Source organism: Drosophila hydei, unplaced genomic scaffold, assembly GCF_003285905.1.
Source record: "Drosophila hydei strain 15085-1641.00,03,60 unplaced genomic scaffold, DhydRS2 tig00008137-arrow-arrow-pilon, whole genome shotgun sequence".
NCBI lineage: Eukaryota > Metazoa > Arthropoda > Insecta > Diptera > Drosophilidae > Drosophila > Drosophila hydei.
In genome coordinates, this window is record NW_022045845.1 from 982,073 (window position 1) to 1,000,029 (window position 17,957).

General features: G+C 43.3%; 2 protein-coding genes across 5 annotated transcripts in view; both read right to left on the reverse strand.

Annotated features, from left to right (window-relative positions):
* Positions 1-150: 150 nt before the first annotated feature.
* LOC111593699 (dorsal-ventral patterning protein tolloid) lies at positions 151-3,267 on the reverse strand. The gene is made up of 6 exons (XM_023306644.2): positions 3,158-3,267; positions 2,282-3,090; positions 1,968-2,229; positions 1,701-1,906; positions 1,184-1,546; positions 151-1,118 (listed from the first exon to the last, which is right to left on the reverse strand). Exons 1-6 carry the CDS (start codon positions 3,250-3,252, stop codon positions 151-153), a joined length of 2,703 nt encoding a protein of 900 aa, XP_023162412.2. The 5' UTR covers positions 3,253-3,267.
* Positions 3,268-5,088: 1,821 nt separating this feature from the next.
* Positions 5,089-17,957, reverse strand: part of LOC111593687 (dorsal-ventral patterning protein tolloid) — a 29,069-nt gene continuing 16,200 nt past the window's right edge. For all 4 annotated transcript variants that reach the window (XM_023306584.2, XM_023306585.2, XM_023306583.2 and 1 more), the window contains exons 3-14: positions 11,099-11,442; positions 10,610-11,037; positions 10,261-10,551; positions 9,624-9,860; positions 8,120-8,678; positions 7,857-8,055; positions 7,522-7,786; positions 7,189-7,394; positions 6,421-7,064; positions 6,175-6,355; positions 5,856-6,109; positions 5,089-5,781 (exon numbers count right to left, since the gene is read on the reverse strand). In XM_023306584.2, the coding sequence (XP_023162352.2) occupies positions 5,473-5,781; positions 5,856-6,109; positions 6,175-6,355; positions 6,421-7,064; positions 7,189-7,394; positions 7,522-7,786; positions 7,857-8,055; positions 8,120-8,678; positions 9,624-9,860; positions 10,261-10,551; positions 10,610-11,037; positions 11,099-11,442 (3,917 nt within the window). In that variant the 3' untranslated portion in view covers positions 5,089-5,472. The remainder of the gene's footprint in view (positions 5,782-5,855; positions 6,110-6,174; positions 6,356-6,420; positions 7,065-7,188; positions 7,395-7,521; positions 7,787-7,856; positions 8,056-8,119; positions 8,679-9,623; positions 9,861-10,260; positions 10,552-10,609; positions 11,038-11,098; positions 11,443-17,957) is intronic.

The following is a 17,957-nucleotide window of genomic DNA, read 5'->3' on the forward strand; positions in this document are numbered from 1 at the left end:
TTGGTATTATTTAGCACATATTGCTGAAACGTTACATCCATGTGAATGGCAAATTTTAAACGCGAATTAAGCGCCGAATTCAAACACAACAGACATTTTTTTGTTTTTAGATTTATTTACAAGTTTATTTACAATACAATGAAATTGAATTCACATTAGTCTACTGGGCGGCAAAATGTGTCCATGCTGAACGGGCTGCTCATCGCCTAGTGCCGTTTCAGCGTACATATTCTTAAGATAACCGGGAAATGGTGTTACCGCATCAAAGTCTTCGCCTCCATCTTCGTCCGGTGGTTCGACTGCCACAAAAGATATGGCAAATCCACGAAGCGCATTGCTCTCGTCCGTTTGAAACTTTAATAAGAGCGTGTCAGAGTTCGAAATTATAATTGGTGGCTTTCGTTTGCCGCAGAAGCGCCCATGTATGGTGTTCATCGTGTTGCCCTCTTCAGTGACTTCTAGGAAATCATAGTCACATCGCTCAGAGAACTCGATTTCGAAGTGAAGAAACTTGACTTTCACGCTGCTATCCGGATCTGCCTCGATACGCCAGTCACAGTACATATTGTGCTTATAAGACCGGCTGCCGTATCGAGGATGCGAATAGAAAATCTGCGTGTGGTTTGTGGCCCGCAAATAGCCGCCGCACTCGGACACAAACGTGGCCTTAAAGCCTTTGCGCTGTAGGCCGGCATCCGTCTTGAGCACCATAAACAACTCATTGCTGGATGCAATCACAGCATAGGGCTCCCGGCCGCCACAATAGATACCCAACGTGGAGCTATTCTCGGAACGACCATCATAAATGGCCACATAGTCATATATGCATTCCTGATGACTCTCCACATCGAAGTCGTGGAACGTAAGCTGTATGCGATGCCCGAGCACCGTCTGGAAGTGCCAATAGCAGTAAATGTTACGCGCATAGTCGTTCGGATAGTTGGGACTGTGCAGCACGCCATAGGACGAGGTAATTTCGAACTTGCACTTGGTCTCCGTGCAGTTGTGTCCGTCCTTGTGCAGGGTATAGCCATTCCTGCAACTGCACTGATAGCCGCCAAAGGTGTTTCGACATCTGTGTTGGCAGCCGCCGTTATTCACTGCACACTCGTCCGCATCTGTGGGGCATGAAGTTAATGAGCCATTGCATCACAAGGTATATACATACGCTTATGCTACTCACCTAATATGAATTGGGCCGCAAAGCCGCTTCGTTGTATAGTACGATCCGAATGGAACTCAACCCGCAAAATGTTCTGCTCTGAGTTTACAATGGGTGGCAGTTCGTTGCCGCAGAATATGCCGATCTTCTTCAGCCGGTTGTCACGCATCTTTGAATAGATGATGAGATAGTCATAGCTGCATTTGGTGTACTGCAACTTAGTGCCCTCCAGATCAAAGTGCGTAAAGTTAAGGAACACTGAATGATGGATCGAAGTCACCACCTCCCACACACACTTCTTGGCATTAGGATACAAATCAGGATAAGATGGCGAATAAATTGTTCCATTGGATACTGTAGCATTTATAATGCCGCCGCATGCATCTGTAAGTAAGAGAGGGGAGTTCAAAGGTTATGAGAAGCGCTTAAAATATAAGCATGAAGGAAAAGGAAGGAAAAATTAGCTGGAGATGAGCCGCTAGGAAAAAAGGATAAGCAGATAGTAGTAGATAAGAGAGTAGAAAAACCATTAACTTACCTTCGCAGGATTTACCATTGGCCTGGAGCTCGTAGCCAGCATGACAGCCGCACTGGTAGCTACCCAAGGTATTGATACAAATGTGCTGGCATCCGTGCTGCATAAACTTGCACTCGTCCACGTCCAGCATTAGTGCAGCGGAGAAGCCTAGCTTTTGGACGGAACCATCCGACACGAACTTGATGTACATCTGATTGCTGTGGGTCCTAAGTAAGATGTGAGTAATGAATCCGTGTCGACTAAAAGGACGCTATAGGATTTACTTACTTGATGTTGGGCGGCAGCTTGTCGCCACAGAATCGTCCGATCAGTTTCGACTCGCTTTGACTGCCATCACGTACTTCAATGTAATCATAGATGCATCCATCGTGCTTCTCTAGCTCGAAGGACTGAAACTTGAGTGCCACCTGATGGTTGGGTGGTGCTGTAATACGCCAAATGCATTCCTTGCTAGGCATATACTCCAGCGGATAGTTGGGCGAATCTATGGACTGACCCTTACTCAAGTGAATGTCTCCGCCACAGACCACTGCAATCAAACTGTGAGTTGTATTATAATGCATATTGTGTTTCGTACTCACCCTCGAAGCGAGCCTTAAATCCCCTATAGCCCAATGGAGCATTTCGATTCACGTAATTGATCAGCATGCGACTTGTATCGGTTGTGATTATCTCGCCGCTGGAGTTGCCACAGAGGCGACGAACAAGCGGCGACCGGTGCCAATAGCCATCACGAATTTCCAGGTAGTCTTTCGTGCAGTTCTCGGAGTAGATCAGGTGCAGATCGTGCAGATGCAAAATGATCCTTTCCCCATTGGTGGCTGTTATCCGCCACTCGCAGGTGCTGTGGGCATTGTTAGAGGTCTCCTTCCGCACCTCATCACCACTGCCCTCGTACTCATTGAGCAAAGCATTGTCCGCGTAAGCATAATGAGGAGACGCAATCTGTCCGGAGTTCTGCTGAAAAGTGCGTCCACAAGCAACACACTTATATAGCAGATTGGCCTGCAGAATGTCGCCACGACTGAGCCGACGTCGCTGGCCCAGCTCGATGTGTGCGCTTTGCGGCAACCCAATGGGCGTGATTGTGTCTAGATATGGACTTTTCGAGAAAGAGTTCTTTGCATAGTGCATGATGGAGTTGTAGTCATACGGCAAGAGCGGCTCGTCAAACTCCTCTGGCGACAGTACGTCGAAATTGTACGCCTGACCACGCATTATGTTTGCCTTGTTGATGATGATGTGCTTGTCTCGATCTCCGCGTGCGTGCTCATGATGAAACCCAATCGTGTGGCCCAGCTCGTGGATGATAATGCCGAACTTTTCGCAGTTGCGCCCAATAGAGATGGGCTGCCGTCCACTGCCATTCTTGCCCAGAAAGGAACAGCATCTAAATGTGCAATGTCATGTTAATGCCATGCGGCTCAAGGGCAAGGGCAAGGGCACATGCGACTCACCCGCAACTCTTTATTGTGAAGTAAATGTAGTTGGTGTGCAGCTTGGCATCGCGTTCCACAAACTTAATGCACGTAAAGTTCTCCCAGTAGCGCATCGCTTGCTTGAACAACGCCTTATGAGCGCCGCTGAATATTGAATCTATCTCATAGGGTATTACCCCATAGTCCCATGTGCGCTCCTTGCGCACAGTTACGCCCCGTCTCATCCGTGGACTGGCTTGCAGAAAATCTTTCGATTCATCGGTCCAGAGCAGCGGGGGTGCAGCATTTGAATTTGAATGAGTCGGGGCGTAGTCCTGGGATGAGCTATGTCGCCGAACCTGCTTCCTGCAATGCATATGGAGTGGAATGAGAATTTCAAATTCAAGTATTTTCTTTAATTTATCTCCATTGTTTTAGTGCCTGCCAAGTGGTGAATGGCCGCGTGAAGAGCGCAATTGAAATGTTGACTTATTTTCGCTTATTGTGGAAGTACGCGCCTCACCTCCAATTCAATGCGCTTGAAACTTACCCAAATAGCAGCTTGTCACCTTCGATATTTTGCGCCTGAAGTCTGAGCCCCGATGCTTTTGACTTAAGCTCCAAGACTCCGAGATTCTGGTGAGTGTTTGTTTGCTCTTCATGCGAGCTAGTCGCAGTTGCCTGCAGTAGAATTAGAATTAGAATATTCTAAAGATTTTATTTGCTAATGCGCTTACCATGCTGTAGAAGTCCTCTGGCTGCTCCTTGAAATCAAAATCACAATCGTCCTCCAACACTGAGCGCTGCCAGGCCTTGCCATGTGCCTGATCGAAGTGGAAGGCGAATGCCAGTGATCCCGCGAACATATACAACAATTTCACTTTCAATAGCATGATGCTTGTTTATTCTTAAAGCGAATGACACGACCGTGCCGCTCCAGTTGAGAGTTATAACTGAATTCCCAAATGCAGCGATTGCCGAATTATATTGGGCGCTGAAATTCGTAAGGGTTCGTATGGCGCAGGTATAAGAGATCAGCGCAGGGGAAAGAGGGACAGCAACTGTTAGAGCGGGAGCGCGACGGCAAAGAGATCGAGATTTCAGGCAGGAGTCGTTATAGCAACACGCACGCAACCTGATATGTCGTCATCGACAACAACAAGAACCAGGCACACGATTAAATCTCGAAGAGCATTCAGTTTTGGAACGCGACTGGTACAGAGTTCGAGCCATCCTCATTGGCATTTAAAAGTCGCCCATTGTCTGTTTTGCCTGCTGATTGTTTGCATTGAATGGACTTGATTTGGGTATTCCTGTACCTTGGCATTGCCTTCTACCTGTCTACCTGAGGATTGAGCTAAGCGCGCGAGCTCTTCGAGCTATTTTCTCAGCTTGCCGCTGACATCGCGATCAGGTGTTGTCTTCGGCATTTAGGGCAGGTCGTTAATAACACATCATAAATCCAACAAATGAACGAATCTTTTCCAAATGCCAGCATCGGATTGGCAAGGGCCAAGAGAACATCTGAAAAACTCTGGTTCCATTCGAAGCCAGCCCCTAATTAAATAAGCACACAAAATGCAGTTGTTGATTCGGGATTTTAGTGTTTTAAACATACTAATTATTATTAGGTAATATATTTAATTACGTATTAAGTTGATGCAAAGATTCATAAATGAAACATACTATACATATACATATTCCGCTCTTTTACGTATAAAATGTTGCGCTTAGGCTAAATTGAAGTATCGAAAATGCACTAGGAATAGAAAGTATTGCCCAGAAAATGCTTTGTCGTAGTATAACTCGAAAAGTGTCATAGTTAGTGTAACAGGAACTTCCAAGTAAAGGAAAAACAGATTACAAAAATTGCACATTGAGCTTAGAGTGGTTTTACACTAGAATAGGTACCATACATACGATATATATATATATATATATGTATATATATATATGTATATATAAATATATAGATGGATGTACCGCAGTAACAGTAGCGTTAAGGAAGTGTTCTATAGAAGACATGAATAAATAGTATTATATGGCAACTGATAATCCTTCGTTATTGATACACTTTAATTGGTTTTCGGTCCTTTTGAAGACCGATCAAATAATTTTGTAAAGCTAACGAGTTGTTCTCCTCCATTTTCAGCGATATGCTTGACGTGCTATAGCCTAAAGGTTTCTTCTGAATTTCTATGTATACTTAATATTTGATTATGGTCAAAATGAAGTCTATAATTATATATTAAGAGAGCAAAATGTTGCTATATGTACGCGACGATATGCCTAAATAGTTAAATAAATTCCGTTTTAATATATTGTCATGATTTTCGTGTGTCCGGCGAATCTTCCTAGTTCGTCCATGATGAATAGCTAATGGGTAAGATATGGCGTCCACGATATTGAGCATTCACCAGCTGGTTCTCACTGAAGTCACTGTAGTCATCCGGCTCCTCGGTGTCTTCCTTGTATATGCTTTTGAGGGAGCCTGGAAAGGGTGTGACCATCTCGGAGCTGTACGAGCTCTCCATATCCTCATCGCTGCCCTTGAATGGATCAACGGCCACATACGATGCCGAGAAGCCCTTCATCGGCACCGAGCTGTCAGTTTTGAAACGCACCAGCAGCGAGTCGGTCATCGAGATGATGTCTTGTGGCAGCTGCAATGCACAATGCACAATGCACAGAGGAAGTCAGACAATGAGCTATAGCCCAGCAGGTGAACATCACTTACCACATTGCCACAGTATTGGCCATACATGGGACCGCTGATGTCCTCCATGCCGGAGAACACCTGCACATAGTCATAGGTGCAATTCTCGCTACTCTCAATGTCGAACGTGAGGAAGATCAGCTGCACATTCCTGTTGGGCGGCGCTTGAATGGTCCACTCGCAGTCCATGTTATCGTCATAATCCTGGTTGCTAAATCGCGCATGTGAATAGAACTGCTGAATCTGGTTGGAGGCGCGCAGATAGCCACCGCAGGCTGCAACAAAAAAAACGAGATTAATTTGCTAATGCTGCAAAACTCAATCTCAATCGGATGCTTACAGGTCGAATGCATTGCCATGAAGCCATTCATCTGCTTGTTTTTATCCGTCTTCAGTACCATATATAGCTGGTTGGTAGTGGAAGATATGGGATAGGGTATTTTCTCGCCACAGAATCGTCCTAGCAGGGAGCTGATTTCCGACTCACCATCATAGATGGCCACATTATCATAGGCACATTCCTAGAACGTGAGAAAAACCAGATTGTCTAATGCGCTTTGGCAAGTGAGAAAAGGCTTTAATGCACCTGATGTGATTCCACATTAAACTCGTTAAAGATAAGCTTGATGCGGTGTCCCGGTGTTGTGGAGAAGTGCCAGACACAGTCCGCATTCGGCGGATAGTTGTCCGGATAGTTAGGACTGTAGATGGTACCAAATGAGCCCGATATCTCGTTCTTGCACTCACCCTCCTTGCAGTCGTGCCCGTTTTCATGCAGCGAATACCCATTATGGCAGAAGCACAGATATGATCCAATGGTATTCCGGCACTCGTGCTGGCAGCCACCATTGTTCACGGCACACTCGTCGATGTCCGTGAAGAATACGGCTGCAAAGCCCGTGCGCTGTATGGACTTGTCCGAGTGGAACACAACGCGCAGCGCAGTACTGTCCGAGGTGGCAGTGGGCGGAATCGCACTGCCGCAGTAGGTGCCAATGCGCTTTAGGCGATTCTCCGTGAGTTTGGAGTAAATGGTCACCGAATCGTAACCGCAGTCGGACTGCTGATGCGCCGTGCCCTCCAAATCGAAATGCGTGAAGTTCAGTGAGATTTTATGTTTGGCTGGTGCCACAATGTCCCAAATGCACTCCTTCAGCATGGGATACGTTTCCGGGTACGAGGGCGAAGTAATTGTGCCGTTCGGATACTCGATGACACCTCCGCAGGCATCTAAATTGAAAGCATGCCCGTCGATAAGGTCATTAGCACAATAATTGATAAACGCGTCTAATGTGCACCAACAGCAACCAGACTAACAATGACCACAACGACCAAAACAACAACAGCTACTTACCCTCGCAATGCTTCTTATCGCTGTGCAGTTCATAGCCAATGTGGCAGCTGCATTCGTAGCCGCCAAGCGTGTTGATGCACTCGTGCTCGCAGCCATGATTTTGCGTCTCGCACTCGTCAACCTCCTTCATGAATACGGCCGAGAAGCCCGCCTTCTGCACCGATGTGTCCGACACAAATTTCACGTACATCGAATTGCCACTTGACCTGAATGAGTGACGATGAACAAAGCAGAGTTGGTTTGAGTGGATGGGCGACGATGTGGATGGGGTTGTGGATGTGACCAGCCGTGGCTGGGGCACGGGCACGGGCACTGGCACTAGTCGGCACTCACTTCATGTTCGGTGGCGGCTTGTAGCCACAGAAAACGCCAATTAGCGGCGCATCCTGAGCGGGTCCGTCTCGCACCTCGACATAGTCATAGACACAGCTATCATGGTTTTCGACCTCAAACGACTGGAATTTCAGCGCCACTTGGAAGCCCTTTGGCACAGAAATTTTCCACACGCACTCCTTGTTGGGCAAATAGTCGAGCGGATAGTTGGGCGACTCCAAGCGACCCTCCGAGTCATCCACGGACAATTCGCCTCCGCATACAACTAGACAAGTGGAATGTCACCAGTTTGTCGTTTATTTTCTTTAGCTCTCACTATCTCTCTGGTTACTTACCGTCAAACTCTGCTTTGAAACCGCGATAGCCGTCAGCTCGATGGGTATTCACATAGGTTAGAAGCATGCGGCTCGATTGCGTGGTGATCACATCGTTGGCCACCTTCCCGCAAAATCTTCCAATTAGCGGCGACTTGAAGTAGTAGCCATCGCGCACTTCAAGATAGTCAGTCTCGCAGTTGTTCGACTTGAATATGTTCTAATAGAATGATAGCAATGTGTTAATCATAAATCACTAACAGAACGTTGTCCTTTTCTCCTACCATATCCTCGAGTCGCAGCACCACTCGTTCGCCGTGCGTTGCCGTTATTCGCCACTCGCAGTGTTCGGTCTCGTTGCTCACAGCACCTGCCGTATAGAAGACGGGGCTGGCAAACAAGCCCGTGCTCTCCTGAAAGGTTCGACCGCACTTGGGGCACTTGTATAGCAGATTGGCCTGGGCAATGTCACCCTGGCTAAGCCGCAAGCGCTGCCCAATCTCTGGCCTCTTGCGACCCTTGACTTCAATTGGCAATATCGTATCCAAATAGGTGCCCTTGGAGAAGGTGTTGCGTGCGTAGTGCATAATCGAATCGTAATCGTAGGCCATGCCCAGCGAATTGACCTCATCCACAGACAGCATATTAAAATTGTAGTCCTGGCCCTTCATTATGTTATTGTGCTCTATTACCACGTGCTTCTCACGATCCGGACGCGTGTGCTCATGCCAGAAGCCCACCACGTGACCCAATTCATGCACCACAATGCCAAACTTGTCGCAGTTACGGCCGATTGAAATAGCCTGTGGACCATTGCCACGCTTACCAACAAAGGAACAGCATCTGTTGCGACAAATAACATTTGAACACAATTAGAAATTGAAATGCTTCAGAAGTTACACTTACATCGGTCTACCAATGATTTAATACCTTTTAATACCTTTGAATACCTTTGTATACCTTTTAATCCTATCAATTTGAATTCAATCGGAAGAAAAGCAAAATAAATTCTACGGCCAAGGTTGAGCTGCAAAAACTTTGGCCCTTACAACGTTTGAAAACTATATTCTATAATAAATATATTATTCAAATTTATGTAAATATTTGATACTTAACTTCACTACACTCATACAATACAAAAAGTTTTATAATACGATAGCAGTATGTACTCAAATTAAATTATAGCAAAACGAATGAAAAACATTGAATATTGAATTTATGAAAATGGCATAAAATAAAATTTAAGGCTGCTGGTTGAACCCATTACTCAGTCAATATCTGCCAGAATAAAACAAGAAATATTTTTACTGCGATTCTATTTGTATTTGATAGCAATATGGACTGACTGCTTGGCAGATAAGCGAATATAAATATGTGAACTATGTTGTTTACTCTAAACAGCAAGCATTTGCCTGAATGGATGCTGAAAACCCTTCCTCAGTATATTATATTTGAAAATGTAGTTTATATTTAGTTGCCTGTTTGAAGTTCCAGAAAAATTGAATGCGATTTGCCAATAAATTAAACTATACAAAATAAGTCCAGTCCTGTGAGGAAGTGGGTCAAACAATGTTAGATTAGATCAGTAACAAAACTAGACTACCTCAAGTGAAAGCCACGTATCAAGCAGAGGAGTATATCCTCATTGAGAAGCAGAAGCAGAATTATGCATGTTCAAAACTTGGATTGGGCTTTTGTAAATAATCTAAGCATCAAAAGGCACTAATAATGTCAACAGGCCAACATGCATGTATATATATATATATTTATATAGATATGGAAGCTTACCCGCAGCTGCGTATGGTGAATACAATATAATTGGGATGTATTTCCGCATCGCGCTCCACAAACTTGATGCACGTAGAGTTCTCCCAGTGGCGCATGGCCTGTTTGAAGAGGGCTTTGTGGAGGCCGCTGAAGTTACCGTCGATCTCGTAGGGGATGACACCGTAGTCCCAAATGCGCTCCTTTTTGGCGGTTACGGCACGCGCCACGCGATTACGATGCTGCGACCGTTTCAGATTGCTGGCCAAGTCGAGCGGGGTAAAAGGGGGCGAGATAGAATGAGTTGTGGTCATATTAAAATATTTGCGCAGCAGTTGTGGACGATTCAAATAAAAGTTGGTTATACATGGCGTATGTGTAATTTTAATTGCCGACAGTCATCCAAAAATGTTTGCTGAAACTTTTGCCACGCGAATTTCTATTAAAATTCATAACTTTCAACGCCAGCCACTTTTATTTTGTGTTGGGGTTGGCTGTGCGAGTGTGAGTGTGCGTGTATATAAAATGACGGTTGTGTGTGTAAAGTTTATGGCCAAACCTCTGAATTGAATGGCCAGTAATTTACAGCAGGCAGGAAATGGTACCGGAAGCGGATGTGGTGCCTGTGGTTACAACTATGGAATGGCAACTGTGAACTTACTCTGTATCTGACACTCGAGCTTCTGCCAGCTCAATATTATGGTCATTTGTATTCTCGCTCCGCTGCCCGTTATCAACCTGCGCCTGCGTCAAAGAAATATTTAGAGGTGCCGGTGTGCTGCGGCCTCGACCTCGACCTCGACCTCGACGATGCTGACGATGCTTCTGCTTCTTATGAAGCTTATGCTGATGCTGATGCTGGCGCTGGTGTGAATGATGACCCTGTGGAAGGTTAAGTTCCTCACGCAGTCGCTGCACCTTGCTCACATAATCCGCCCATTGACTGTTGGTGCTGTGTGTGTGGAAATAATTATGGCAAAGCGCTAGACACTAGACTCTAGCTAACTCACCGGGGCTTGGGGCCTCGTCTGTGCCTCCTTCGCACTATGCCCTGGGCATGCAAGAAGTCGACATCATCGTCCAAGTGCATTCCATTGCCCCCAGCATTGCTGTACACATTGGGCATTGTGGATCTTTGCGTGGGCAATGATGTTGGCACAATATGTTGACGTCGCTCTGCGACAAAATTATTGCCCGAATCGTCCTCAATGTCCTTGTTGTTCGATTGTATTTTCCGTGCATCCACATTGCGGTGCAGGGCTTGTGATTTGTTGAATTGCAGCAATGCGGGTGCGAAACTCAGGTCTCGATTGGATGCAGTGCGATGTCGTTGGATTACCTGATTCTCTGGCTGGGTCAACACCTCATTCTTGTAACTGGGCGGATGCGCAATGTCCGATGGGGTCTCTGCGCTGGGCTTTAATGGTTCGTTGGCGCTCTGCAAGACAAGATAAAAATAGTGATGCTCGGAAATCCGCTTAGGCCTTCGGCCAACTCACCAGGCTGACATCATTGTTGCTAATGCCACTGGTTTTGGTCAGCGGCTGGCCTGTTGTGTGGCCAGCTGAACCCACGCTGGGTAGTTTCGTTTTTTTACGTATGATGTCCGTCAGGCCCTCCTCCTCGACCTGCAAGCCTTCGTTGTAGACTTCCTGCTTTAGTTTTTCTAGGTCCAGTTGAAAGGTCGCATTGTATTTGGTGGGCTCCGGCGCATCCGCTGACATGTGCTCAGTCGCCCCACCCGGCACAAGGTCTTCCTCCGACTCCATCTCCTCATCGTCGATTGGTGTGTGCGCCACCACAGGACCTCCATCGGGCAGTGCAATATCACCCATGAAGCCGCCTGCAAGATAAATGATGTTTCATTTAAGGAAAATTAGAGAACACGCCAGCGAGCTGCTCGTATCATAACTAACATATGGCTTTAATTATAGCATGTTCATGACAAGACAGCCGCCAGAGGAGACATAAATTTTTATTTTAATTGAAATTTCATGTGGTAAGGCTTGTCTGGCTAGGCTCAATAAAACCCGGGATAATGCGTCCTGCTCGTAATTTATAATTTATACAAACAACGATGCGTTCGATGCTGTCTACTGGATGGTTGCCAGAGCCAGAAGCTGGAGCACAACAGACAGACTTTTGTTTGCCTAGCGGTTGGATAGACATTGTATATCCATTTAATCAGCACATCAGTGTGGCAGTGGGCAACTGTCCACCGGATGGACAGTTTGTTTACTTTCGTCGTCGCAGCGATACGCGTCGCATGCATATTGTGGACACACATGTGACCAACGGCCAACAGCAGACAGCCAACATCAGTCCATAACCAGAGGCGACTGTTAGCCATTATCCTGTGCAAAGTATTCAGCATCCAACAAAAAATAACATTTAATACGGAAAATATGAATTTGTTGTTGCCACATATCAGCCGGGGCTTGTTAAATAAAATTAATTAAGTGCGTTTGTTATAAAACATAAAGAAAAGCCAATTGCGTTCGACGGCAGGTTGTTGGCCCCAAATGCATGATAAGTAGATAAAAAATAAAGCCTTATATATAGCATTATACATAATGTAAGCAGCTTTTAAAGCTTACCATTTAATACCAGTAATCGTATTTTTTAATATACTTTTATGTCAGATTATCAGTGCGTTTATTATTCATAAAACGAATATTGAAACACTCGAGCTTTCTTTATTCCATTCACTCGGTATGATAATGTAAATTGTATATTTCATAGAGTTTATTAATCTATGTTAGAAAGCTGACGAATCTATCAAACAGCTCAGCTCGAGGCATTAAATTATAAATAAATCTCGTATTGATGCAATCAAATAACCAAGTTAAGTCCCCATGAAAGCAGAGGACTATTTGTTAACGGTATTTGACTTTTGGAGACCGCTTAACGTGACCCACATTTGCGAAATGTTGGTGCAGTCGCATAACATCTCCTATCTCAGATGCAGCAGCTGAGGGCAATATGATTATTGCAAATGCTGCCGCAAATTCAATAAGCTTTAAGCCAAAGGGGAATGCCACCTCTCTGACAACTAGGTCAACACTTGCGCCGCAGGAGCAGGAGTGCACATAAAACACGGAGGCTTCAGCAGCAGATACGCACTGCAATTGCCTATAAGTGTTGTTTTACACTTTTCTCAACTTTCCCACAGTTTGCAGCACAATTTAGTTCACCGAGCACATAGGTTTATAGCAAAGTGGCGAGTTCTACCTATGTGTATGGCCATAGCTGTATGCTTTCTTAATTTAATGGGCTATTAGTACGATACTGTTATTACAGTCTATTAGAAATTAATCTATCAATCCAAAGCAGGCTGCTGTAATCGGTTGGCAATACTCGTTCACACTCTAGAGCAATCAATTAATGAATATACACACACCTTAAGCATAGTTTATTTAAAATCTAAATATTGAAATCAAATACTCACACATATATAATAATAAGATAGTATAATAATTTAATATTTGGTCACTGCTTAATTAGGAATGTATCTTTGTAGATAGCTTGCCATAGTCGTTCATCCACTTGCGCCGATTCGTCTCATAAAATTCCTTTATGTATTAATTAATATGAAGTGATGTCTGTCTCGAAATGGGGACAACGTTAAATAATCAATGCAATCTGAATGGTCTTCGATTAAAGTACATGTCGCGTTAAGTGTGTGTTCGGGCTTAAATGAGCCAAGGCCGAATACTTGATGTGAACAGTAATTGAATTTGATTAGCCAAAGGCAAATGTAAATTTGATTGCGAAGCACTACAAGTCAAGTTGTTTAATAAGCGACTTGCATTTGATTTAATTGAGTTATATTTAACAATTTCTATTTCACTTATTTCAGACCAAACGTAGACATATGTATATTCCCAACACGTCCCCAAAAGAGCACGCGAAAATTTACTTATCTGCGTGCAAATATTTAATGATAGCAGCTGAGCAATCCTATCAGTTTACCCTTTCAAGTGCTATGCCGTTATGTGATATTTGATATTAGCATTAAGCATTTAAGGCATATATACATTATAATCTTGAGGAACGTGCAGCAATCTGTTAAAGCGATTCCGTCTTATGGTTTATGCTTCTATTACAATTTCCAGCGACCCAGTGTCAGGGCATTTCTATAGGGTACAACTTATTTGTAGCATGAAAAAAAAAAACGGTTGAATATAGTTTTGGAGTTAAATATTTACATAGCATATGCAATTTGGAAGCGTGTACAGCGACGTGCACGGCGTACAACATGACGTATGATTGATAAGCAATTCTGATGCATTCTTGTTGAATAAAGCTTGAAAACAAAACAATTGCAAACTGTTCAAGGGAGTCCAACACTGAGATCGAATGGGAAATTGTTCAGCTCGCATTTAAGTTAGCTATGAGCAGCAAACGAAGAGAAGGCTAGCAGAAATCTGCAACGGAAACACTGTGAAAAGCCAATGCACTTTGAAGCACAGCAGGCGAGAAAACTTGCACATAATGCGTCACAAATCCCGCAGATGGCACTGGCAGTCTTCGAGTAATAGCCTCTGAAACCTCTGTGAGCAAAAGCCAACGGGCATTCAAAAGAAGAAAAAATCTAGCGTTGGCAGACGCAGAGGAAGGAGACGCAGGGAGCAAACGTGCGTAGCTTACAGTCCGTGTACAATTTCATTACATTTAAGTTAAATGCCTTTAGCTGGTGCCTTTATTCGTGCAGTTGGCTGGCTGGCTAGCTGGGTGGCTCGTCCGGCAGACAAACAGTTCGCACAAGTGAAAGTAATTAAATTTTTGAGCCACGCCCCCGCCTCTGTCTCTGCATCTGCCTTTCGTCGAGCAACGTTCGCACTAACGAACTGACGCAGAAACGTGCCGCATGGCGCTCTGTAGCTGCCTTTTAGTGTATACTGAGGCCAGACTTGGAACCCCTTTTATGGCCACCACAAACATGTTAACACATTTGCCAAGTTGCAGTTTCTGGACCAATGTTTCGCAGCGGCCTGCCAGTTTATGAGCTTTTCACGCGTTGAGAACAGAATTTAATTAAAAATAAACTATCCGCACCCTCCAATTGGTTCGCAGCTGATAATCTGATATACGCACACTCGTACAGCAATAAAATGCCAATATATATATATAAAGTATATATAATGGCAACAACAACAATAGGCTGTATCGCAGCATCAGCGAACGGCCTCTTGTACGCATCCAACTAGAGGCACGGAACAGCCTCGCCGAACCTTTTGTGGGTCAAAATTAAATAATGAAAGTGCCTATCGAGCTGTCCTTCAAATGATTGCCAGCTCCACTTCTCTGCCCAATTGTTTTGCTTGTGGCTCTCCATGCTTGTGTCATGAGCTAAAATTATTCAAATACTATAATACAATATATAGATATGTGCAAATAAAGTCCAATCGATTGCACAAGCCAGCTTAATTTAACTGCTCTGCCAAGTGATTTGTGGATGACTGTTTGATCCTTTCAACTGCCAACCAGTATTTTCCACACGAACGTCATTTGGCCAGAAGTTATGTATACATACGCATAACATAAAAATGAAAAGCAGAAATCCATTTGAATCCATTGTATAACCGTCTAGCTATAACAATTGTGTTTCATTTGCACTGAATGGCTAGCGGCCTTTCCGATTGGCCAGACACAAATTATCAGATCCAAATTATGTTTTAATAGGCGCCCAGCAAACAAATAGATGAAACCAGCAAATGTTTGGCCGAATGAAATCATGTATTTATACGTCTGTATTCAGAAGCAGTGGTATCCACACACATTTTGCTTTTATTCATATCTTTTTTTGGCTTAGCTACTGACTCGTAATATTCTTCATATAAGTTGTTAATTGCAGATGGACCTAGAACTTCAGCCAATCTCGTGCTCTGTTTTTCATTGTCCTGAAATGCACAGGTCTCTGAATTTTCTCTTTCTTTTAGCTTATTGTCAAACAAACCTTTTGCTCTCTGTAACTCTCTAACTTTGTTCAGATTTCAAAAATAAATAAAAAAATAAACAAATAGCGTTTCGCAGTGTTTTTGAGCTTGTGTTCACATAATGGAAAATAGTTTGCTCGTATTCGAGTATCCGACCAGATTGAATAATTTGAATGGCAATTCCGCTGAGGTCCTCTAATGGATAAATGACTCTTCAGTTTCTGTGATTGATTCATGTGAAATGGAAATATATATATGATATGCAATATAGTCATTCATTTTGAAGAGGTAACTAAAGTGGAAAATATTATGCTGATGCACTGAAGACCATCTAGCATTTACATGTCAGTAAGAGGCTTATCAAAGTGCTGTCGCTTGTTCACTTTAATATTTCTGTTGCCGTTTCGAGTTGTCATGTGAGCGACGGAAAATCGTAGATTCAACTGCAGTGCGTACAGAATCGGGCCAATTTCAGAGTTGGCCAACCAGATTTATGATGGACAACTGCGGGCCGTTTACTCAGCACTCCACAGCGCTGGCCACTTTACACCTACCACAAATATAGAAACTGTAGTCCACAGCTGAGTGAACAAAAAATAAAAACAAAAGAGATAAGTGAAATATGAATGTGCGTGTTCGTGTTTGTTCGTTCATAAAAACATTTTGCCTGGCATCATTTTTAGAAAACTTTGCCATTGAGTGCAAAATACTTTGTGCTCAGCTTCACAAATTGAAATGCGGCTAGAAAACATTCATCGCGGCCACACGATGTGCATGACTGTATGTGGGTGTATGTGTGGCTGGGTGTACGTTTGTATGCTGTGCATCTACACACAATTCGCTCGAACTTTATTACTATATAGCTGGCTACCCGGCAGCCGCCCCGTGGGTTCAATAAACTCGCATTGCACCTAACGCAGCCTCCACTTGCCCTCTCTAAATAACTTCGTCTGGCGTTCGTTGTTGCATTTGATAATTGTGCCCTGACAACAACAGCCGCAAATTCTGAGTTTATTTTTGAACACACATATATTTTGCCAGCAAGTTGTTAAAATAAGCAAAAAAAATAAAAATATATGTCGAAAAGCTAATGACGAAAATTTCAGACCCAATGCAAGAGAATCAATCCAAAGTAGGGATATTGCACTTGTTAACGATTATTAAATTGTACATTTAAAAATATTAAAAAAGCATGAATTAAATCACTAAACTCTTTTAAGATAGTTTTGAGAACAGAAATTAAATTAAATTACCAAATAGCTCTATGAATTTGTGGTTTGGTTCACATGTATCCACATGAGTAGATAGATAGGAATAAGACTCCACCAATGACTGAAAGAGGTCTATAGGCTATAGGGTTTTAGAATATAAAATCTGTTCCAATTTAAGAATTAGAGACAAAAAGAAATTCATATTCAGCCAGAACAAATTCATTTTTAGTTATTCATGTCATAACAAATTTAAGATCATCAACAGAATTTGATTTTAATATATTTGATCAACTTTTCATTAGATTAAAAGCAATCGATATGCTCTGTCTGATCAGAACAATAGCTACAGCAATTTTCTTTAAAAGCCTGTCAGATGCATGTTTGGATTTTGTTTCTTGCTGAGCCGGCTTGATTCAATTTTGGTTTGGCATATAAATTCAGTTTGTAGATCTTTCAATTTGCTTTGGTAACCAAACGACAGACGCATCTGGAGCAGCAGCAGCAGCAACAGCAACAGCAAAAGAAATAAAAAAGTGTCCAATGCAAAGCGCATTCAATTCGTTTTTCAGCTGTCGTTTGCCATTTGCCACAAGTCAAAAATCAACCAAGCCGTTGACGCTCTTCTCATAAATTGCAGCTTAGTCTGAGCCAGAGCTTTTGTTTTTGTTAAACATCCACAGTTTGAAGCAATTAAAACAATATTAGCAAAAGGATATTATAATCTGCATAGTACACTCCCACAGCCAAGCTTACATTTTTCTTAAGTATATATATACATATATATATGTATATATATATATACATGTTCGACTCCTCTTAAAATCTGAAAGTGAACTGGCAGCTTTTCAGCTTGCTTCTCGTATTATCCTTACTTATTTATGCAAAATTTGCATAAACAATGATTTCAAGAGGAGCAACAACACACATTTTTCAGTTTTACATAATGCAGAATAAATTTCACAAAATATAAGTATGCAAGCATGTATAAAGCTAGAGCTAATGCCTAGAAGTATGCAGCAAAAAAGATGATGCAGCTCTGTGAGTTCTCATCTGCCAGCGTGGCTGTCTGCCTGTCTGGCTGTCTGCTGGTCTGCCTTATACTTACATATGCATGTAGCATGCATGCTAAATTTAATAGAAACATGCTGGTTAAGCTGCACTCACACACTCACACACAGGCACAGATGCACACGTACTAAATCCTTTGA